Source organism: Camelus bactrianus, chromosome 11, assembly GCF_048773025.1.
Source record: "Camelus bactrianus isolate YW-2024 breed Bactrian camel chromosome 11, ASM4877302v1, whole genome shotgun sequence".
In the NCBI taxonomy this organism is placed as follows: domain Eukaryota; kingdom Metazoa; phylum Chordata; class Mammalia; order Artiodactyla; family Camelidae; genus Camelus; species Camelus bactrianus.
In genome coordinates, this window is record NC_133549.1 from 20,399,297 (window position 1) to 20,422,660 (window position 23,364).

Genomic DNA, 23,364 nt, shown 5'->3' on the forward strand with positions numbered 1-23,364 from the left:
GTCAATGAGTGCTACTTCACAGGGTGACAGGGTGACAGGAATCAGCTGGTAAAAATCAGTTAGAATGAAGTCTGGCAAGTACTATGCATTGTTATTACAAATAAAGAAATTTTTTAGAAATGTTCTGGAACTGCAGAATAAATGATTAACATGTATTGTGCCCCTACCAAGGGTCAGGCACCTCCCAGGCAATTTATGTATATTTCCTCATTCAGTTCTCCCAGAATCCCCGTGAGATGGTATCCTGGGGAGAAGAGAGACCCTGGGAGCTTATGAATTAAACGATTTCCTCCAAGTAGCCCTGACAGCAAACACAGAGCCAGCGTGTGAAGCCCATGCCCGAGCCCTTTATGCTGGCCCATGGCTGTCTCCAGAAGCGACCGCTTCTGTCTAGTCCTCACCTCGCTAGGCCAGCCCCTCTTGGCAGCAGAAGCATCCTCCCCCTTGTCCTGGGGGTCAAGTCCCAACTGCCCAGAGGACTCAGCCCCTCCTTAGTCGTCCAGCCTCATCGCGTGCAACCCCTAAGCGTGGCCGCAGCCACGCCGCTCTTCCATGCCCCTGACACATGCCATCTCCTCTCTTGCCTCCCAGTCTTTGTACTTTCCTGCTGCGTGGAATACTTTTAATATTCTTGTTCAGCTTTTTGCTTAAACAAAATTATAGGTCACCTTGACACATAGGCAAAAGCCTTGGAAAACAATCTCCAGGACCTAAATTTATTTTGTTTGTTAGTGGCCTGTGCTGAAAATCGTCCCTCTCTGCAAGAGGAAATAGACAAGGACACAGAATATTTCTTACTCAGTGGGCTAAACACAGAAGGCTGTTTATCTGACGAAATCAGGCTGAGGCCATGGACCTAAGTAAGGATAAACTTGACTCTCCTTTGTTCTTTACCGTTAATTAGAGATTCTCTTCTGTTTTCCTTGACATTCAGATACGGAAGAAACGACTCGCTGAAATGTCAGATTATTTTACTACAGAGCCTGTTTTAATTTCTTAGGAATATGACCTTTCAAGCAAAGGCTTATGTCAACTCTGAAGGTGGTAAAACACGTTTTAGAAAAGCAGTATGAAATCATTAAAATGTTTATTGCAGGAGAGCAGTGGTTCATAAAAGACGCCTGTGATTATTGGATTAAATTGGGAGTAAACACACTAGCCTTTTATCTTTTCTCCCTTTGTTCCTCTGAAAATATGACTACAACCTGGGAACTCTGGCGAGGAAAAATGCACCCATCCCCAACTACCTGTATTTAAAATGCCTCTACACTGTTGGTGGGAATGTAATTTGGTGCAGCCACTATGGAAAACAGTAGGTAGGTTCCTAAAAAAAAAGATTAAAAATAGAGTTACCCTATGATCCAGCAATCCCACTCCTGGGCATATATCTGGAGAGAACTCAAATTTGAAAAGATACACACACCCCAATGTTCATAGCAGCACTATTTACAATAGCCAAGACATGGAAACAACCTAAATGTCCATTGACAGATGATTGGATAAAGAAGTTGTGGTGTGTGTGTGTGTGTGTGTAGAGCATACTACTCAGCCATAAAAAAGAATAAAATAATGCCATTTGCAATAACATGGATGGACCTAGAGATCATCATTCTAAGTGAAGTAAGCCAGAAAGAGAAAGAAAAATACCATATATAACTCATATGTGGAATCTAAGAAAAAATGACACAAATGAACTTATTTATAAAACAGAAACAGACTCACAGATTAGAAAACAAACTTTTGGTTACCAGAGGGGAATGGGTTGGGGAGGGATAAATTGGGAGTTTGGGATTTGGAGATACTAACTGCCATATATAAAACAGATAAATAGCAAGGTCCTACTGTACAGCACAGGGAACTATATTCAATATTGTGTAGTACCCTATAAAGAAAAGAATGTGCAAAGGAATATATCTATATGACTGAATCACTGTGCTGTAACCAGAGACTGACATGACATTGTATATCAACTATACTTCAGTAAAAAATAAAATAAAATAAAATGCCCCTGGAAGTTTCTGGTGCAAATATACCTGAAAGATGTCTTTCTTTCATCCCCTAAATTCTCTCTACCTGTGCTGGGGACAATTTTCTGATGCTTCCAACTGTCACTCCCAGAATCTGAGGCTCTATCTGTGCTGATCTGCTGGTGCGGACAGGAGAGGCTTCCTCCCGGAGGGCGCAGCCGGCGTGCACTGGGTGACAAGCATTCACTCAAGCAAGCGTTTCCGAGCACCGCCCAGTGCCAGGCAGCGCTCTCACCAGGGCTTCATGCTTTCATGCTTTGCGAACCACACGCACTCTCTGCCACCAGTTCTTTGGTTTTTGTTTGTTTGTTTGGCTTTGCTTCCAACCCTCTAGAAACTTAAAAACCATTCCTAGCTTGGGGCTGTATAGAAACAGGCAGCGGACTGGGTTTGGCTCCTGGTGGTGTTTCAAGGTGATCCTGTGATGAAAAACCCAAACACAGCCCCGCCCTCAAAGAGTGATGAGAAGTGCGCTGAGTCATCTATGAGAGGAAGGCAGGGGGTTGTGAAAACAAAGACCCAAAGGCCAAGCCCAGAGAGGGCCTCCCGGAGGCGGTACACCGCCTAGGCGGGGTGAGTACGGGTGGTGAGGACGACCGCAGCGGGCACCCCGGGAGGAGGACGGGCCAGGAAAGGCTGTATGTGCCAAGTCAGCGGGCCAGAGAGAAACCGGAAGGAGTAAGGCCCTGTACGGCCGCTCCCAATAGACAGGGGGGAGGGGCAGTGTCAGAGGAAGGCAGAGCCTTGTAGGGGGCTCAGAACTTTGGGTTTAAAGGGAAGAAGGAGCTGTGAAGGGTGTTAAGCCAGGATGTCAGGAGCCATGAGCCTGAGGCTGCAGAGGTGGGTTCATGGAGGGAGGGACAGGGGCAGGTGCCTGTCCAGAGGGAGGAGGCAGGGAGGGGGGCAGGAGAGGGAGGATGGAGCTTGGTCCTCTCCGCTGACCTTGACGCTTGCCAGCCCCTCTTGGGCAAATCAGAGACCAGACAGAATGACTCGGAGGTGGCCCCAGGCTGTCTCCTCTGGGAGAAGTGCTTGCAGAGTAGCAAGAGGAATTTGGAGGTCGGTCTGGCTCTGACCCTTCCCCCCGCCTCTGGGATCTTCCAGAGATAGATCAAGACCTCATGCTTGCCTATCGACTTCATGCTGGAAAGCGAGGCTCTGCTAACAGACAAGCGTCCCCGCCCTTGCCCTGTGCTTGCTGGTAAGAGTCCCCCAGTGCGCCCAAGTCCCGGGTCTCGGGAGTCAGAAGAGTAATCAGTCTACGTTGTCCACAGAGAGTTGGCAGTGCAGTTAGGGAGACAGGTAGGCAACGTAGGGCCAACACAAGAAAGAGTAAAATGAGGTTAATCATTGGTGTTAGGAAGGAAGTTACGTGGGAAGAGGTGGGATGATGATTTTACAGGAAGGCAGTGTCCCAAAGGCCCTGGTGCTTGAAGCTGGAAAGGGTTATTGGTGCCTCTACTAATGGCATGTGAGTTCTGGGCAGAGTTGCACAGTTTTCTGGACATGCTCAATATTTCCAGAGGTGAATGAAGTGACTCTGTTTTGGGAAGCCAACCTCGGTCAAAGTCAGAATCATGCCTTGGGAAGAGGAGCGAAAAGCAGGGCAGAGACCCCACCTAATTTCAGCTGGTATCATATTCATGTGGACGAGCGTGGCTGCCTGTCCATCAGCTTGTGCCTGGAAAGCAAGGCCACCGTGTGAATGAACCTTCCTTCTCTTGTGCTGTTTCATGCCGGCATAGCCTCTGTCCTGAGCGCTGGAGAGAGTCACCAACATGCCCGAGTCAGAGAGACAAGAGCTATTTGAGGATAATGACTCACATTCATTATTAAGTGATAGTAACGATTCAAGCGAGACTAATGACAAATTTTCCTTTCCCTCGAAGAAGGAACTTTGTGCTAAACTGGTTTTTGATGATGCTTGAAAGATACTAAGAGGTCATTAAAACGCTTCTGCCAGTTTTGTGTTTGTATTGTACAAAACTTTAAAGAATCAGGTAGATTTACAGCAGGTAAAAGCGTGTAACTTTTAGGTCTTACATCAGTTATACGTGTGTTGATGAAATGCGCAGAAACGTGCATATGATTCAGCTGAACGTTTGATTTTGCTTTTTACAAAGGTGTTTTCTCCAGAATGGTGGGGTCATCAGTATGATGCTGAATTGGGGCACAGGAGGACAAACTCAATACCATTTCACATTCTATACTCATTAGAGGACCATTTGCGACCTTCCTAGAAAAACTCAGGCTCTAAATAGAAAGCAAATGTGATGGCCATTCAGGGCAGCCAGATAAAGTGGACCCTCTTGTAATTTCACCCTGTAGTTCTTGCAGGTGGCGGAGGGCGGAGGGAGGTTCTTACAGGAAGCACTGTTTGAAGTTCCATTGTTAGGATGAAATACTCCTATTTGTAAACCTCAGTGAAGTTGAAATAGTGAGTCTCTGACCAACATCGTCTTCAGCTGGGGAGAGAGATGGAGAGACATTCTGAAACAAGCTTTTTGGAGGCATGTCTGATGGAGGAAAGTTGTGTTGGTGGGAAGAGAGAAGCGAACTTCAACCTGAACTCTGTCCTATCACCAGCACATGACGTCATCATCAGACTGGTCATCTGGTACCTGCACCACTGCTTAGACAAGCAAAAAGGTCGGGAAGTCTGGTTTTCAGCCAGTGTAGCTAAATAGAGCTATCCTAAATATTTCATATAAAATTCAATTTAAAGAGGTTTTTGTAGTTATAAACCTTTTTCTTTCTACTGTTGATCAACTTATCTGTACATTAAAAAGGAGGCTATTCAGAGATACAGTTTTAAAAGTATTTTCATTTTTATTACATTTTTATCCCTTCCAATTTCAAGAGAACAATAAAACTTGATCATATATGTAATTTGATCAGATTTTTGTAGAAGCTGTAAGTTCCATATCATGATTATTTTCAGTTAACTATCTGGAGCCTGTAGGGAGTACTTAAGAGAGGAATTTTGCCTATCAAATATCACCTTCAGAAGCTGTGTTGCACCATCAGCTCTGAATTACTTCTGCTGATATTCAATGCTTGAGGTTGGCTAAATCTTGGACATGGTAATGCCCCCTGCAGCCCGAGTGGTGAGATGTATCACTTGCAAAGAGAACGTGAGCAAGATTTATCTGGTGTCTGACTGTTAGCTCATCATTCATACAGAATTTGAGTGTCAGTCTCTGGACAGAATAAATACACCTGTGAACATTGCCTAGACCAGTTGAAATTGGAGTAAAATAAAAATGTTAATGACAGTGGTTGCAGATCCTCTTTTCCAGGAAGGCTGTCGTGTTGCTGGGAACAGGCTTCTGCAGTGGAAGCACCTCGCTCTAGGCCTGGAATGAACAGACGCTCAGTACTAGGGGAGCCAAGGCGTTCGGCACCTTGACGGAGGTGGAGGAGATACAGCCAGAAGTCAGCGGAAACACAGGAACCAAGTTTCACAGCAAAATTCTAGCTCCATAAGCTTTTTCCCTGGGAAGGTCTCCCGAGAGGTTACTCTGGATTCTTCCAACATCAATGCCCTTGGACTTGATTTCCAGTCCTTTCCCATATCAGGTCCCTCCTCAACTGATGGAACCTCACTAACAGGGGTCACATGCTCACCCCCACATCCCGCCAACATCTACCTGCTGTTCCAAGACTCTTAAGTCTTTGCTTGCCTGGTTTTTGCTACCAGAGGTGCCTGTTATTCAGCTCACATGGCGAATCTCAGCGCAACCTTCCAGGGTTCCTGAGTTGGAGCTGCCTCGAGGTGAAGCCTTTGCCGGCCCACACGCTACTGTGGAGATGGCTACAGCCCCTCTCCCAATTTCACTGGCCTCCTTGATTTACTTACTACTTTTTCTGACTTGCCTGCCAGCTGTTTTTCTGGAGTCCCAAGTGTATACCAAACACTCAAAGTTTGCAGAGAAAATAAATACATAGACCTGTTCATAATTTTGATCAGCTTTGTTCAAGCCCCTTAAATAGAACACTGATTCGGTCCCAAAGTAATTAATCTGTCTGATATTTTTCCCCTCTCGACTATTTAAAAAATAACGTGACTTCAGCTTAATTAGCCAGAAGCCGCTGTCTATTGTTTTATGAGGCAAGTCTGAGTAGATTTTAAAGCAATTCATGGACACTGTGTTTACCTTCCTCGTCTCTTTCTCAGTGAACGCCTGGCATTCCTTCATGGTGGGTCTTACACATTTACGTCTGATAATTTACTTAAGAAATGAAAACATGCAAATGAGGCAAGTAGGTGTTTAAAGACGTGTGGGGTTCTGCTTATTCCTGAGTTGTATTATTGGTCAAGACAACATTCGACTGCTGACTTAGTGTGTTTCTGTGAGGCAGGGATGGTAAGAGGACTGAGTGAACCGGGGCAAACCTAGAAGCCAGCCAGGTGACCTCCAGGCCAGGGTGAAGATAAAGGTCAGTGACACTTTTATCCCTCCATCTTATAATAGCAAGCCTTGTTTCTGTGCAGTAAACTCCCATTTTCAATTACAAGTTGCAATTTTCATATGGGTGCTTAGTGCGGGGGCTAATATTTTTTGCCTGTGGGTTTCCTGCCAGCTTCTCATATGGCAAGGCATAGATAAGGGATTTATGTTCTGGGAAAAAAAAGTCACATATTTTTTAGTGGAAAAGAAAAAAAATATATGAATAGTCACTCCTTAGGGTGTGTTATGGTCTGAATGTGTCTCTCCCATTATCTATACACTGAAATCCTAATGCCCAATACAATGGTAGTAAGAGGTGGGGCCTTTGGCAGGTGCTTAGGTCATGAAGGTAGAACCCTCAATAAGTGGGATTGACGTTCTTATAAGAGACCCCACAAAGCTCCCTTGCCCCTCCTGTTGTGGGAGGTTAAAGAGAAAAGATGGCCGTCTCTTGAGAAACGGGCCCTCCCCAGACACCAAGTCTGCTGGCGCCCTGTTCTTAGACTTCAAGCTTCTGGACATGCGAGAAAGAATCCTCTGTTGTTCATAAGCTACCTTGTCTGTGGGATTTTGTTACGGCAGCTCCGACGGACTAAGACAGAGTCTCAGGCGTCACAGAAAGCATGTGTGTGCGTGGGGTGGATGTAAACGTGGAAAGGGAACTAATTCCTTTTGTCTGAGACTCAAGGGAAGATCCTTAAGGCTTGTTAGGGAAGTGGTGGAGATGGGAAGGCAGAAAGGACACTCTGGACCAAAGGACTGGCCCTGGCACACTTGGCGGGGAGGTGGGAGGAGTTATGGTGGATGCAGAGAGGAGAAGTGTAGGGCCAGATGGTAAAGGACCTGGTGATAAGGCCCAAGTGATGAGGAACTTGACTTTATCTGACACTCATGGTATCTTAAGTTTGGTGGTACCCTGCGCAAAGGACTGGGGGCCAATGAAGTCAGGAGACTATTAGAATAGCCAAGACAGAGATGGTACGAACTTAAGCCAAAATTGTGGCAGGAGAGATGGAGAGAAAGCCTTTTAGTTAGGTGTTACCTAAGAATTAGGTTTGTTGAGAAAATAGTAGGATGTAGGGGAGGGAGTGGTCTGGTGTCTCGGAGGCCCATGGTGAGTCGAGGACTAGCAGCTGGCTTAGTAGTGAGGCACTGGCTTCTAGGCTGGCAATAGTGAATTTGAAAGGCTGATGTGGCATCCTTCTAACAGCTGGAGATGTGGGTCTGAGATTGAAGGAAGAAAGTGAGACTGGAAATGCTTTAGGACTCCCCAGCCATCTGTGTGTCACTTGGGGCTACAAAGCAGGGATTTTTTTTCCTTGTGTTCATCACTTCGTGACCAGACACATAGTGGGCATCCAATATATGTTGAAGATGGAGTAGGGAGGACTTCTAATTTCAGCACTGACATGTAAAGAGCTTGTAAGTCATTGCTCCCATCCTCACAGTGAGAGAAGGCTGAACCAACAGAAGACCAAAGACTTTTCTTGGAACCATCAGAGAGCTGAGGTCACAGGGCAAACTGCTACCCAAAATCTAGAAAGTGCCAGCCAAGATCTGCTTAGTTAGATCAGAAGCCACTGGAGAAATAAACTGTTAGATACACTTAAATGGGAACCTTGATGAATTGCTTGAGGCTAAACATAGATTAGAGTGAGAGTGAAAAGCTCCCAGGGTCACAGTCTTAGTTTCTCCTGGACTTCCCCGAGTTTGTCTCCAGGGATCCCACCAAGTTATCATGATGAGGAGCCAAGAAAGTCCCATGATCATCTGGCTGGAGAAGGGAAAGGATAACCACTGTGAAATAGACCCAGAATGTTCTCCTTAACAAAAGCCTACTTTGCAGAGAAAATGAACTTTGCTAGAGCCTTACCTCCCTAGGGGAAGAGAATTTCTCTGACTCTAGCACCCACTGGTATTCTTGTCTAAGAAAAGAGAGGAGGTGCTAAGAAACACCTGTGAAGGTCACAGCCCAAGGACACAGGCACCCTCAGATACTGAGACAGAACCACAAAGTAACAGAATGTTTCTCCCCCACACACTTTGCCACCACACTAACAGGGGTGGATCAGAGCTGAAAGAACTACAAGATGCAGCTGTCTAAGGAGGAGGACTTCAGGAAGCCCAGAGACAGCAGGGGAGACAAAAACATGGACACCAGAGAAGCTTGAAAACTCTGGTGCCTACAGCAAATCTTAAATGCAGCCCACACTCTAGCCAGAGTAATATATGGCTTCACAATAAGGGCCAATTCACCTGTTTCTATTACCCAATCCATCATGTTTGGCTTTCTGCAAAAAATTACCAGGCATGCTAAAAGGCAAGAAAAAAACAGTCCGAGGAAACAAAGCAAGCATCAGAATAGGTCTCAAACATGACACAGATGTTGGAATTATCAGCTAGGAGATTTAAAATAACTGATTAATGTGTGAAGGACTTTAATGGAAAATATAGACAACATGCAAAAACAGTTGGGTAGTGGAAGCAAAGAGATGGAAACCAAGAGAGAATTCAAAGGAAATGCTGTAAATTAAAAATACTACAACATAAATGGAGAATGTCTTTGATTGGCTCATCAGTAGACTGGCCAAGGAAAGAATCAGTAAACTTGAAGACAGATCAGTAGAAAATTTCCAAACTGAAATGTACAGAGATAAAAGAATTAAAACAGAATAAAACAGAACTGTGGGGCAATTGTGAAATGCATAACACCCAGGTAATTGGAATAACAGAGGAGTAAAGAAACAGTTGAAGTAATAATGGCTGAAAATTTTCCAAAATTAACGACAGACACCAAACCACAGATTTGGGAAGCTCAGAGAACACCAAGTAGGATAATTACCAAAAAATCTCCCACCCAGGCATATCTTATTCAAAATGCAAAAATAAAGAAAAATATAATATTAAAAGACACCGACACAAAACAAATCACCATACAGTGATTACTAAAATATAGAGATATCTGCTACTTTTCCACAGTATATTAGCATAATAAAATGGTAAACTGAGTTGAGTAACATAGAATCTATGCATAGCTCTCCCATTAACTAGAAGACCAACTTTAAACCAATTATTTGAGCTTTTTCAAACTTCACATATCTTATCATGGCTGGAAATGAATTTAATTCCATGTGTGAACTCTGAGAGATAGGCAATGGCTTCCTAAAGGACAATGATGAAAAAGACTCTGAAGATGGAGCAGGTAAGAGTCCAGTGATTGATTATTAATGTCTGCCATGGGAGTGGGAAATGGAGAACTAAGTGTAGTGTATTAGCCATCCCTGAGATAATGATCTCACAGGGTCATTCTAGTTCTGAAATGCTTGGATTTTTAAATTACTTTAAACCAGTACAACTTTAAGTTTTCAGTTGGGAACAAATTTGATGATACTCATCACAGGTGTTTAATTTTTAGGTGGTGCCTCAATGCTGCAGACCCTCTGCTTGATACCAGAATTCAGATCTGAATAAGGAGCCTGTCCCAGCCTTCACGTAGAACCTCGGTGATAGTCCCCTAGACTTTTAGGGACAGTTAGTCATCACCTTTTGTTATTCACCACTATATTCTTCTGGACCTTCTCTTCTTAAGACTCACTTTCTCATTTCTTAACTCCTCCTTCACTCCCTCCTTACTTAACTGCTACCTTTCTCGACAGATGACTTCACCTTTTGCTTCTCAGAGAAAGTGGAGCCTCAGATGGGAACTCGCCCACCAACCCCTCCAGGTGGCAACTACAGTCTCTCTCACCTCCTTCCCTCTGATTGCTTCCTGATGATTGCTAATTGATTCCTTTTTTCTTTTCTTCTTGATCTTTCTAAAATTTTGCCCACTTTATTCACTTTTTAGAGAACCAGTGCTTGAGTTTTTGGATTGCCTATATTGTTTTGTTTTTCGTTTCACGTGTCTATGTTTACTGTTATGATTTCCTTCCTTCTTGTTTCTTTAACATCATTTATCTTTTCTGGCCATTTTTATTGAACACAGAACTCAATTATTTTTTATATCCTTTGTTTTTTCTAAGTAAGTTCTTTGAATAAATGTTACACTAATTGGAGGACACCCACTTCACAAAGCCCACAGCACCGTCTGGTTCTGTGCGAGCCTGTGCCAGTGGATGGTGAACAGGACACGCGTCTCAGCACTGGCTCCCATCCTGTCATTCTACACCCAGTTACGCTAAAATTCTTTCTTTCTTTCTTTCTTTTTTAACTGTAGATGACCCAAAGGGAGGTGGGAGGTTGCTGTATGAATGAGCCCATGTGAAATCTGAGCTGAAGAGGAGGGTCCCTCCTGAGAGGTTAGAAGAATGTGGAAACATCCATCTTGCTAGTTATTTGAAAATGTATAACTTTTTCCTGCTATAAATCTCATTTTAATTTTGTGCCTGCACGAATTCATAAATATGATATGTGTACTAACAGCCTTACACATTCAAACTCTGAAAATGAAGAAAGTCCTGCCAGAATTGAAAAAATCCTGTTAATAAAGAAGTATTATTATTGCAGATTCTTACATGTCTTACATTTCCTACAAATCTTTCATGTATTGCCTATCCTAACCCAGACATTGTAGAAAAACTTAAAGCAATAGTGAATGAAAAACAGTTTATCTCTTAAGAACTGCATTACAAATGATTCTTTAGAAGTTTTTCTCATCCCTTCCCTTATAATTTCTTTCTTATGTTGTATTGTTTAAGCAATAGGCCAAACTGCTTTTAATTTCCCTCATTTAAAAATACAATGTGATTTGTTTTTAACAGACATTTACAAATAATCAATCAAACAAACCAATGTAAGTAAGGCAGTAAGGCCGTCTTGGTCCACTCCGGATTACAAAAAGAGCGTAAAGAATTAAGCTCCGACCTGTCAAGAATACTGAAACAGAAACCTTTCATTAAAGTACTAATTCTGCTGACTCCAGAAGCCTATCTTCCCCTAAGCTGACCTGCCCTTAGGCTTCTGGGAGTAAAGCGTTCCCAGCCCAGCAAAGTGAGGTCCAGTCAAAGGGCATTGTTTGGTTCAGGGGCAGAAGTTAATGTGCGCCTTAAGGCAGAGGCAAACCGTGGTGCAGGCAGGAGTGAGGGCCAGCCACAGGTGATGGATTGCTGGGACAGATTAGGGGCCTAGAGGCAGGCAGACACCTGAACTCTTCTCGAAGTTGCAGTAAAAATTGTACACACACTCCCCTCGCCCCATCTTTCAGTCTTGTTAAGCCCAGGCCCTGTGGGGGGAACCCAGGAGCATGATCCAGTTCCTGTCTTCAAATCCTTCCTGTCTTTTGGAAGCTAGGTCATGATTTAGGTCCGGGGAGAGCAGAGGTGGCAGGGATAGGTGACGCGGAAAAGGCCCAGCCATCGCTGGTTGATAAGGAATCACCCGTCTGACAGAGGTGTAGACATACATAGCTAGCCTCTCATCCAGGTGTGGCCAGCAGAGGCGTCAGCCTGGACTCTTCAGGGCATTGTTTGTAGTATTACTATTGTGCTCATGTTCAAAGTGAGAAACTCACCCGACCTTACTGGCTTCATATCCCATCATGTCTCTGACTTTTCCTCAGCACCCAGCCCTCCAGCACAGTGCACTCTGTCCAACAACCGTTGTTACCAGGGCTGTGTCCCATTCATTTTTGTACCTGCAGGGTCCAGCTGAAGTCTGGCTCTGCGTATGGAGAAGTCAGGAGACCAGGGGACCTCTAAAAGGAGGGAGAGTGTCTGGAAAACTTAGGGCACAACTCTGCTCACTCATACACTCACTCATGCATTAATTCATTCAGTTTCTACCACCTGGGTGTCTACAATATGCCTGGCGCTGGGGATGTTCCTGTGAAATAAAGCAGGTGGCTCCTCCCCACATAGACCCCAGGAGAGGACGTACACAACTCCGGGGCCTTCTGAGGGGTGTAAGGCAGCACATCCAGGGGCCGCAGGAGCAGAACCTTCCCTGAGATCTCTTTTAGGACCTGTACCTGAAGCAGGGAAGTCAGGGACAAGTGGTAGGTAGGTTCTTGCTAGTATAGCTCAGTATTATCTGTGGCTTCTGGAAAAAAACCACTTAATCTGTCTGAGCCTCAGTTTCCACATCAGTAAAATGGGGATCAGAATACTTTCTTCCTTGTGTGGTTGTGAGGGCTTAATGAGATGATATCCATTACATTTACCAGAGTCCTTGTCCCCTTGATGTTCAATCAGTGTCGGGTGAAGGGGTGATTCTTGGGGATAGAGAAAGCTTCAAAGACCCATCAGTTCAGTTTGCGCTATATAAAGATGGGCTACAAATCTGATTTTTTTGCGCGGTGAAAATCTAATTTAACATACTGTTAATTTACCCCTGTGAACTGGATGAAACGAAGGGCATTTCACAATCTCTGTGTTCAGTCCCAGACGACAGTTCACCAGACAGGGCAGTCAGTTTACTGCAGGTGCTAGGCAATTAGCCTTGAGGGATGTTGTCTAGCAAATTTTACATTAAAAGAGAAAGAATTTCCCAACCTTTAACTAATGGATGCAGGGATGCACCAAAGGAATCCATACGTAGGAGCCTTGGAGAAGGGCCAGCTGTGGTCACAGTAGACGCTGTCTTCTGTTAACCATCAGATGACAGAACTTCTAATAAGAGGGCAGGTTTTATGTTAAGATTTCTAAATGATGCTGTTGGGGAAGGAAACAGATCACACTTGCTCCAGCCCAGGGCGACATTCAACTCCTGGCCTAAATCACAATGAAGTTACAAAGCTGAGAAAGCAAACCATTACTCCCCGAGTTACGGAAGTCTGGAATACACAGTGAAGTGTGCTTAAAGACGCAGTGTGGTAATTGTGTGTTTACAAATGATGGCTTATTGACTTGATCACAAAGTTACTGGCTTTGAAAAAAAAAGTTTTTGAAAAAAAAAGTTACTGTCTTAAAGCCAAATGGCCACAGTCCAGCCGGTAACTGCACATTGATCTCTGTTGCTCCCACTGGAAGCAGGCTCTGTGAGGGCAGCAGTGGCCCAGGGCGCTCACCGCAGGGCTTACAACAAAGCCAGGTACATGGCTGAAACTCAGAAAACTTACTGACTGCATCACATTTTACTAGGCTATGTGACTCGAGCCCACCTGCATTCTATGTTCTCAAGTGCTCCTCTCCATCTGAAGTCAGATCTTGGATACAAATGTGATATTCTCACAATATTGTTTGAAAATATTACACCTTTGAGTATCATGGGTAGGTGCTGACACCTAAGGCTTGTCTCTTGAGGATGCTGGCCGTGACATGGCTTTATGATGTGAATGTGTGTGTGTGCACGTGAGTGCAGATTTGTGCAGGGGAAGGTGCACTTCTGAGTACAGGTCATAGAAAGGTTGTGTGCCTACCAGGGACCCTTTTCAGTTTTCATCAGATCAGCTTCTGAAGACCCATTAACCCTTTGACTCAGCTCTTTTATCAGCAAAATCACAATGAACTTGTCTCTTGTTTCACTGAAAAGTTTTAATAATCACTGTATGGCCATTGACCTGAATAAAAAATGCCATTTAATTATAGTGGATACACTTAGGAAATTAAAGTTTAAAAGTTGAGCATGAACATCCCAGGGCAGCACCTTGTGTTCATCATAAAAATGGACACACTCAATGTTTAATCAATATGTGAATTCATATCTTGAAATCCAGTACTCACTTTTTAAACCTCTAGTTACCACACTCTTCAAATACTTATGACAAATTTTTGAGACTTCATCATTAATGGCTGTCCTTTGCACAGGGACTCCTTGATTAGTAAGTTTCCAGGGGAGGTAACATTACAATTTATTTTCCTATTATGCTCTTTGGTTTTTCAATCTGAAAATTCCACTACCATTTGGCAGTGGAGAGAATTCCCAATCATCTGGTACTCTGGCAGTTTGATCTTTCCCCTCTGAAGTTGGAAACACATCATTAACCTATTCAGTGCCACCAGAAATGTTAATTCAAACCAAGAACTGAGAACTTCAATGATACTCCGTTGTGTGCTTGTAACGTCATACCAGGGCACTCCTTTTGTAAAGGCTTACAGTTAGTTTTAAAACAACTTGGAATGTTCAAGAAAAAAGCCAGAGATTACAGCACCCACCCTTGACACACAAAAGGGACAGTATTTCGCTATTTCAGAGACCAAAGAGACAGAGGTGAAGACAAGGCCTGGGCTCCGCGATGGGGCTCCAAGTCCCAGAGAGAGGATTCTCCCGGCCTCCTGGTGGCATTTCCTCCATCTGACCAACAGGAGCTGGTCCTTCAGTCTCCCATGTGCAGCCTGCTTTTGAAACTAAGATCAAATTCGCTGAGTCCTGGTCAGAAGAAAATATTTGATTATAAACCAATTACAGGCTGCTTTGTGCTTTTAACATTTTGAATTTAGCAGTTTCTTTCCGCTGGGAAAATATTCCTTTGGGATAATGAGAAGTGGTTCTAAAGCTGATTGCACCAGGGCCCCGGAGGCATTCTGGCCCCCTCCCCCCAACCCCACCATGAGAAAACATATCCAGACACACGCACTGTCACAGAGGAGGCATGGATTCTGGTTTCCGAACACCCTGCGCTGCTAGAATTACTTTAAACTATGCATTTCTCACGGACATTCCATCTACTTGTTTATACCATTACCTACTAAAGGGAGAAAGCTTGAAAGGATGAACACATTTTTAAACATCAAAAAGAGACTTTTAGTCAAACAAACTAAAAGTTGAAAGATCATTTTGAAACTTTTTTCCCTCTATTTTAACAACAAAAAAACATGGTTGGAAGTAAAAAAAAAAAAAAAAGGCAGCTTTGTACCAATTCCTAGCAGTCATGCAGCCATACTATACACTTTCATATACATATTTATCAGCCAATTTTCTCAAATCTTCATTAATTGTAAATTGTACATAGTACTTTCCCAATGCTGTCAAACTTACTTTATAAAATTCTTTTTCTCCAAGTTTCTTGCAAATGCAAAGTCTAAACTGAAAACGTTGGGAAGTGGTGGTGGAGTCTTTTAATGTATGAAACAGCATGTACATTCAAGTTACAGTACGTCGATGTTTATTTTTAGCATTTTAGTTTGTTAAGCAGGACTGAGATAATATTCTTTCTTTCATAAGGTAAGGATTTTCTTAAATTGTATTACGTTCTGGGAGTGTTTCCCCTAAAGAGATTTTGGCTTGGTTGTGTAAGTTTGGCCGGGCAACGTGGTATTATTACCACAGAGCTAGCACGTTGCGGGCCTTCCTGCAGCCGGCAGCAGAGAGATGCAATGCCGAGAGGTCTGCAACTTTCTGCCCCAGAAAGGTTCAGTGAAACACAACCCAGGCTCCAAATTCACCCCAACTCTTGGCTTGTCCTATACATGCCCCCAACCTCTCCATCTTTCTCTCTCCATCTCTCTCTCTCTCAAACACACAAGCGGTTCATCAGGACCACTGCTGGCCCAGCTCTAAGGAACTGACACAGAGCACCGCCATCCTTCCCAGCAGCAGCAGAAGCAACAGCGCTGGGCCCAGCGGTCAGGGTTGGAGTTCACCTCGGAAAACCTGCGCGGCCTACCGGGGGCAGTGGCTTGAGCTAAATCCTCTGCCCTACTCCGAGTTAACGGTGTCCTCTCCCTGCTCTCTCCCAGGGAAGGTGCCTCTCCTGAGTCCCCAGAGCAGAGAGGGTGGGCGCACCAGCTAAGCTCCTGCAGCTCCAGAAGGCACCGATGACCCCCGGGGCCCTCAGCCGCCAGAAACTCAGGGAGGTACCAAGGCCAAAATTTCTCCACCCAGTGGCTGTTGGCTCCAAAGAACCTTGTGCGTAACTACAAACGGAGGGAGGCAGGGGCTTAAATTCACCCAGAAGGCAGCTGGTCAGTGCAGGGAGGCTGCTAGGGCCCAAAACCAGGAATGAGGGGCAGGAAGGGAGAGGAAACCAGAGTGCCTTCTCTGGCCCGCCTCCCCTCGTGGGTTTGGGTGTGGCTGGGTGGGGGGAAAACCTGAAACCATCCTGTGACTCTAGGATGCTAGACACAGGTCTGGTGGTCCCTGGAGGCGCCTGGTCTTAGGACAGGGTCAGGGAGGCGGGTGCTGAGTGGCAGGGGAAGGAGCTGGTGTCCCCAGGGCTGCTGTGCTGGCAGCGCTCCCTCTTCCTTCAGCGCAGATCCGGCCATGAGAAAGTCCCTCTTCCACGTGTCCAGGACCGACTGTCCCAGGTCCAAGCTGGAAAGGAGGAGAAAATCCGCCAAAGTCTGGCCGGGGCATCTCCACTAGCACGAGTAAGAAAGCTCTTTGGAGGGGGCCAAGCTCCCCCTGGAAAAGGTGGAGCCCCCTGGGAGCGCGGGTTTGAGGTCCAGGCCAACTGGAATGCCAGAGGGCAGAGAGAGCGCCCGCTCGCCCCATCTGTACGGTCGCCTGCGTGAGGGGTGCACGACAGGCTGGCTCTGTTCCCTGTGGCCGGACCCCGGGACCCTCCCTCCGCTGCACTGACCGCTGACGAGGCCACACGTGGGGCCCTCACGCGGCGGGAACCCGCGGCCTGAGCTCGGCGCCTCTGGACAGAGACAATCCCCCGCCTCCCTTCAAACTTCCGTCCCTTCCCGACTGTAGACGAAGTGACCGACGCGGAAGCTGGTGGCCGCCGTCTGATGGCCAGCGGCGGGGCGGGGCGCGGGGCCGGGGGCCTGGGGACCGTGGGCGGCGACCGTGGTCGGTCTCCCGAAAGAAAAGTCGCCCGCCAAGGGCCCGGGAAAGGTACCAAGGCCGCCAGCCAGGGCGCCCATGGCCGAGGCGAAACTGGAGAAGCAGGCGGCAGCCTCGGGCGCGGGCGGGGACGACGAGGCGGGCGGGTCCGGGGAGGCGGCGCCCAGGGGCTCCAGCTCCGGCGCCGGGGCTCCCCCCGGGCTCCGGGTGCCCGAGGGGGCGGCCGCGCTCGCCTCCCCTCTCCTCTTCCTCTTCCTCCGGAAGTTCCCGTTGTCGAACATCTTCTCGCAGTTTGGGTCCAGGGTCCAGTAATTGCCTTTACCTGCGTAAGAAGAAAAAGGCTCAGCTCAGAAAACCCGGTGTTTGACGGAGGTGACAGTGAGAACGTGAGAAATGGAGGTCAGCTTCAGAAAGAGGCTCCCTCCGGCCCCTCCATGCGCCCTCACCCCCATCCCAAACCTTGAGCTGGCGCTTCCTACGGGATGGGGCCACCACAGCCAGACTGGAAAGAATGTGGACATCCCAGAAAGACCGGGGAAGGGCGACCCCCCGGAAATACAGAACCCCGCTAAGTTCAAGGTCAGAAAGAAGACCTATGAGGTGCAGAGCCAAGCAATCTCTACTCTGGCAGTCACTGCCGATGGGGCAGAGCCCACCACGCCAGGCCTCTTTGCAGACCCCAGTGCCTCCCAAAGCGGCTTGGCATTTGTCTTCATAGTCCGGGTAGGCACCCCATTTTACAGCAGAGGACGCAGGCCCAGAGAAGGAACTCCAAAGGTCGCCCAGCAGGCTATCTTTCCCGCTTCTTCCTTCGTGGGAGCGAGGAGAGAATGAGAGACTCACGCAGCACTAGACCTGAAGTCTACTGCCGTCTTGGAGCCTGTCTGCTGGAGGCCAAGTACGTGTCTTCTTCCCATCCTCCTCCCCACCTCAGCACCCCCAAGCTGTGCAATAAAGACTGAGTTGTCCAGGGCCGCCCCCATCCACAGAGTGCCAGCAGCCCGGGGCGGGAATCCGCGGAGTCCTGGACAGGGCGATCAACCAGGTGAGCTTCTGTTACCTGGGTCGTCCTCGTCGCGGGGCACCTTCTTGAAGCAGTCGTTGAGCGACAGGTTGTGGCGAATGGAGTTCTGCCAGCCCGCCTTGCTGCGCTTGTAGAAGGGGAAGTTGCCGGCCACGTACTGGTAGATCTGGCTGAGCGTCAGTTTCCGCAGTGGCGCGCTCTGGATGGCCATGGCGATGAGCGCCGAGTACGAGTAGGGCGGCCGCACCAGCCGCAGCAGCTCCTGCTGGCCCGAGAGGCTCAGCCACGCGAGGTCAGCGCCCGCCAGACCGCCCGGGGCTCCGAGGAGCGGGCCAGGGGCCGCGTAGGGCGGCGCGGGCGCGGGGCCGGGCGCGTAGGGCGCGGAGCTGAGAGCGGGTGCGTTCAGCCACAGGCGCGCGCCGACGCCCGCCGCGCCCAGGTCACCGCGCGCGTGGCCCGTGGGGTGCGCTGCCGCCCGGGCCTGGCCGTGCGGGGCCGAGCAGGGCCCCGAGCCGTCGCAGTACGCGGCCATGTCCAGCCGCTCCTGGGCCGGGGCGGGTGGCTCCGCGCCGAAGCTCATGGGCGCCCCATCCAGCTCGGCCGCCAGCAGCTCCCGGGTGCCGCCCGCCGGGCCCCGCCTTCCCCTTTAAATGCCGTCGGGGCCGAGCCCCAGGTGTGTGTCGCTTGCGACCCCCCTCCCCCACCTGCTTTGGAGGAGCGAATCCTCCATCCCCGCCGCGGGGTCAGCTTTCCGCCCCGCCCAGGTCCCGACGCGCCCTGGAGCCGCGCCAGTAATTCCCAGGCGCTGCGCTGCCTGCGCCGCCTCGGGCCAGAGTCGTTCGCAGCCTTTGCCGCCAGCACCCTGCGTCCCCAGAGATCTCACCCACTCTGGCCTCTTCGGGTTTTAAGGCCCCGCGGCTCTGGCTAACCTGCACCCTCGGGCAGGTACCACGCCTCCCGCGGGTCCCCAAGTATGCAGCGTGGGATCCCTGTCCAACGCGAGGTCCCCTTGCTCGCCCACCAGGGACCCCTTGTGCCTTTGAGGACAACGGGCTAAGAACGAAGGGCCACTGTGCTGGCCAAAGAGTCCCGATGAAGCCCAGGGGATGTCGTGGGGATGAAGCGGAGTGCAGAGGCGGCGCAGCGAAGGACACAAGGCCCGAGGCAGGGCCTGGCTGGACGCGGACAGTGGCTCTGGAATCGTTGGGGGTCGCCGCCCAATCAGCTTGAAGGCGGACCAGACCCCTGTAAGGGTGGAGACGCTGGAAGCTCGGGAGGCCCCAGTCATCCGAGGAATCCTTTACTCCGAAGCCCCGGGAGCCCGAGATCCCGCCTGGCTAGTCTGCTCGGTGGCTCGGGCACAGGGCGCAGCGGGTGGCAAAACTCTCCGCGGGGTTTCCCGGGACCCCGGGAAAACAAGGGCGTCTCTCCTGTGCCCCCGACACCAACCGCTGCGCCCCAGCTCCTCCCAGACTCCTCGGCAGCCCTGCCAAGGCTGATGCGCCGCGCAGGACTGGGGTACCTGGGAAGAGCAGGGACCCCGAGTTCTGGCCACTTGCCCTAGAGCGGAGAAGCGGTGATCAAGGTTCAGAGGAGAGGGCCCTGAATTCAGCGCCCGCGGTGTTAATACCAACCTTGTAGAAATGAGTCTTGCCCTGGGACCTCCCCAAGATTTCCTGGGGCTGTGAAGAGTCATGGTGAATGAATGTCAATTCATTTAAAAAACAAGGGTTCCAATTTTCCTGATGCCGACCCCAGCCATGCCGCCCCCTGCCCTCCACTTCTGGCGGTGTGGAGGAGGAGGCCGGGAGTGGGGCTAAAGATTAGATGGAGTAGAAGGCTGGGGCTCTGAAAATAAGAGGCCCAGTTGGAGTCAGCCCTTTACTGCTGGTGTGGCCTTTAGGCTTTCAGATTGTAATTTTAAATTTTATGTAAAACAAACAGTTTGTGGAACACGTTAACAGTTTGTGGAGCAGGTTAACAAATAGCCCCTCGGGAAGTTGTTACACTTCAGGGTGGTTGTCGCGGCCTCTGCAGGGACTCTGGTCTCTCAGACAAGGACAGGAAAGAAGTGGCTGGAACTCGTACATCGGGCCCCTCTGCTGGCCTGTGCCGGCCCTCCCCTTTCCACCTTCCCAGGGACTTCTAATTGTGGCAAAGGCTTACAAGTTGTGAGGATCCTGGTACCTTTCAGGACCCCGCCCCCCATCGCTGCAGGGACAGTTTTGTGGGGAGGGGGATGTCAGCACTTAGGATGGGATGATTTTTCTTGCTTCTGTCAAAACCAGCAGCCTGAACCACCTGCCTCTCAGTTTTGAGATTTTCAGTATGTCCTCACAGTTTTAAACACATATGTCCCCGTACATGGGACAAGCTTTTCGGTGACTGTATCCTAGAGAAAGTGGCTTTCCGTCAGCAAAAATGGTTGCAGGCATGACTTGGCTGTGCTCGTTGGGAGCACACTGAGAATCAGCTCCCCTCCAGAGTAACCACACTTAGCTCCCTGAGAGTGGAGCAGGTTTCCAAACCTGACACTTTGAAATGGCTGCTGGTGAGGAGGCAGCTTTCCAGAAACCATGCTTCACGAGGATGGAGCATCACAGAAGTTGTGCAGCTCTTCTTGACCGGAACTATGCAGGTGACGGAGAAAAAGCGTGAAGGGGAATACAGCCAGGTGGGCGGGCTTGACCCCACAAAGGGCAGCCCAGTCTTCCCTTTGTCCCCGCAGCTGCTGTGTGACAGCTGCAGGGACACCAGGAAAAAAACTGGTGCTCCTTGTGCGGGCTTTTGACTGTCCAGGACTTCAAATGTAGAAGACGCTTGTCTTGGTGGAGTGACACAATGACTCGGAGAAGGAATCAATTGTATCTACAGTTAACTGTACTACGTGATAATAAAACCAGAGATCTTGAATGGACAGCCTAAGTCATGTCTTGTAATGTAAAAGAATTTAAAAGGATGAGAGTTCTTTCCAATTTCCTTTCATTTTAATAACCTTTCTTTCTGTTAATGTAACTCTTTCATTCCTGTGAGTTTCAGGACATCTAAGAAAATTAGATGACTCTTCATGTAATTTCCCTCAATTTTACTTTCTAAAAGCCATCACGGTTTGTGCTGTGCAGGAGTGGCCGTGTTTTAATCACCTTTCTTTGCTTTCTGAGCCCAGTGCCCATCCTCCACCAAAACTGTAATCATTTCCTTATTTTTCCACACGTTGGACTCATGAGTATCAGTCGATGGAGTACAGTCACTTGGGGAAAAAAACGTTTTAACATTTGAGTCAGTCTTGGATGGAACTCTGATGAGAATTCTTTCCAAGAGGAAAAATAGATAAAAACAAGAACAACAAAAACTCAGTAGGAGGACACAATAAGGAACAAGGCTTTGCCTCCAGAGTCTTCCACTTCTCCTGGGTCCTGGGGCCTCTGCCCAGAGTTCCTAAACAGAACCGGTCCCCTCCTCAAACCTCTGCCCTGTTGCCTTCTCCTTCATCCTCGAAAGTGACTCCGCTGCCCACTTTGTGAGTAGGTCTCCCCAACCTTCCTCTCCCAAACTTCCAAGTCCACCTGCAGCTGCGTCACCCCTGTCTTCCTTCCTCTGGTCACCGTGGGAGAGGCGTCCCTTCTTCCTCCCCACTGTCTCTCTGCTTCTCAGCAGCCCAGCTTCTCGAAGAGTTGCCTCTGTTGGCTGTTGGCCTGTTACCCCTCTGGAGACACACTCCTTCTGCAGCCCAGACGGGAGTCCACCCCCATGACTGCGCCGAAACTGCTCAGGAACCGTGTCCACTGGCCTCTGTCACCCTAAGTCCAATGATCACTCTTCCTCATTTTGCTTGCCTCTCAGGAGCTCTTCGTACATTCCAGAATCACAACCCTTTTTCTACTTGCTTTTTCATTCCGTCCTCTGGTTTATTTCCTCTTCTCTGGCTCCTTCTCAAGCTCCGGGGTGGCCTGCCCTCCACTTAGAGCTCTGTTCCAGGCCCTTTCCTCACACTTGTGGCTTTAACTACCCACCATTAATTCTCGGTTTCTCAACGTCATCACTATTGGCATATTGGGTTGGGTAATTCTGTACTGTCCTGTGCACTGTAGGATGTTTGGCAGTGTCTCTGGCCTCTACCCACAAGATGCTGGCAATAACCCTCTGTTGTGTTAACCAAAAATGTCTTAAAGTATTGCCAGTGGTTCCCTGTGGGGCCAAAATCACTCCTGATTGAAAACTTCTGCATTAACTAATGATGCTGTCGTTTTTATCATCCATCTGGGCGTGCATTGCCTTCCCCCACAGCCATCCAGGAACTTCAGTCCAACAGCCACAAGGAACTGAATTCTGTCAATTGCAGGAATGACCTTGGAAGAGGACTGAAGTCCAGATGTGATGGCCAACACCTTGATTTTAGCCTGAGCAGAGAACCTAGCCATGCCTTGCTGGATATCTGACCTACAGAAGGTGAGCTAATGAGTGATACTGCTTTAAGCTGCTAAGTTTATGGTAGTTTGTCACACAGGAATAGAAAACTTAAAAACAAAAGCCAAACACCAAATGGAGCCATGTCACCCCAGTTCAGTAACCTCCACTTTGTGGTGACAAGGAGGTTCCCGCTTCTCATGGCAACTACGCCTTTCCTGGGCAAGACCCTGCCCTGTGTCCTTACATCTCACCGTGCCCTGTGTGGTACTCCAAGTAAGGCACATCCACTGATGTTCAAGGCTGACTGGTGGCTTACCTTTTTAAACATTCAAGATTGGAGAGAAGTCAGGGGTTTTTGGTGTTCGAATGGATCATTTACAATGTCAGCAAAAACTGTCCTTGATTTTAGCAGTTCTTGTCTTTCAAAGAGTGTTCCAAGCTCCAGAATTAGATATGGGTGCCCAGTTTTTCATTCTAGAAGGGGTCGGGTCAGGGGTTGCTGTGGTCAAGGGCTCAGGCCCGGCTATCAACCCAGTTTTGGCCTGAACCCTGTCTCTAGCAATGGGACTTAGGTCAATGATTCCACCTCTGAATTCCATTTCTCCCCCCACCTGTGAAGTGCTTTGATGTATTAAGTCTCTCAATTAATATTTATCCTGTTTCCTCACCAGCCCATGGTAGTTCATAACTGAAATTTACTTCAAACTCTTACCACTGAGAAAAATAATTGAAGCAACGTTGGACTGTGCTGACTGCCACACCTTTCTTCAGCTGACAAATGTAG

General features: G+C 48.2%; 1 protein-coding gene across 1 annotated transcript; it reads right to left on the minus strand.

The window, feature by feature from the left end:
• Positions 1 to 13,978: 13,978 nt before the first annotated feature.
• Positions 13,979 to 21,047, minus strand: FOXI2 (forkhead box I2). Its single transcript, XM_074373398.1, has 2 exons — positions 18,207 to 21,047; positions 13,979 to 17,468 (listed from the first exon to the last, which is right to left on the minus strand). The coding sequence occupies exons 1-2, from the start codon at positions 18,748 to 18,750 to the stop codon at positions 17,026 to 17,028; spliced, it is 987 nt and encodes a 328-aa protein (XP_074229499.1). The 5' UTR covers positions 18,751 to 21,047; the 3' UTR covers positions 13,979 to 17,025.
• Positions 21,048 to 23,364: the final 2,317 nt, after the last annotated feature.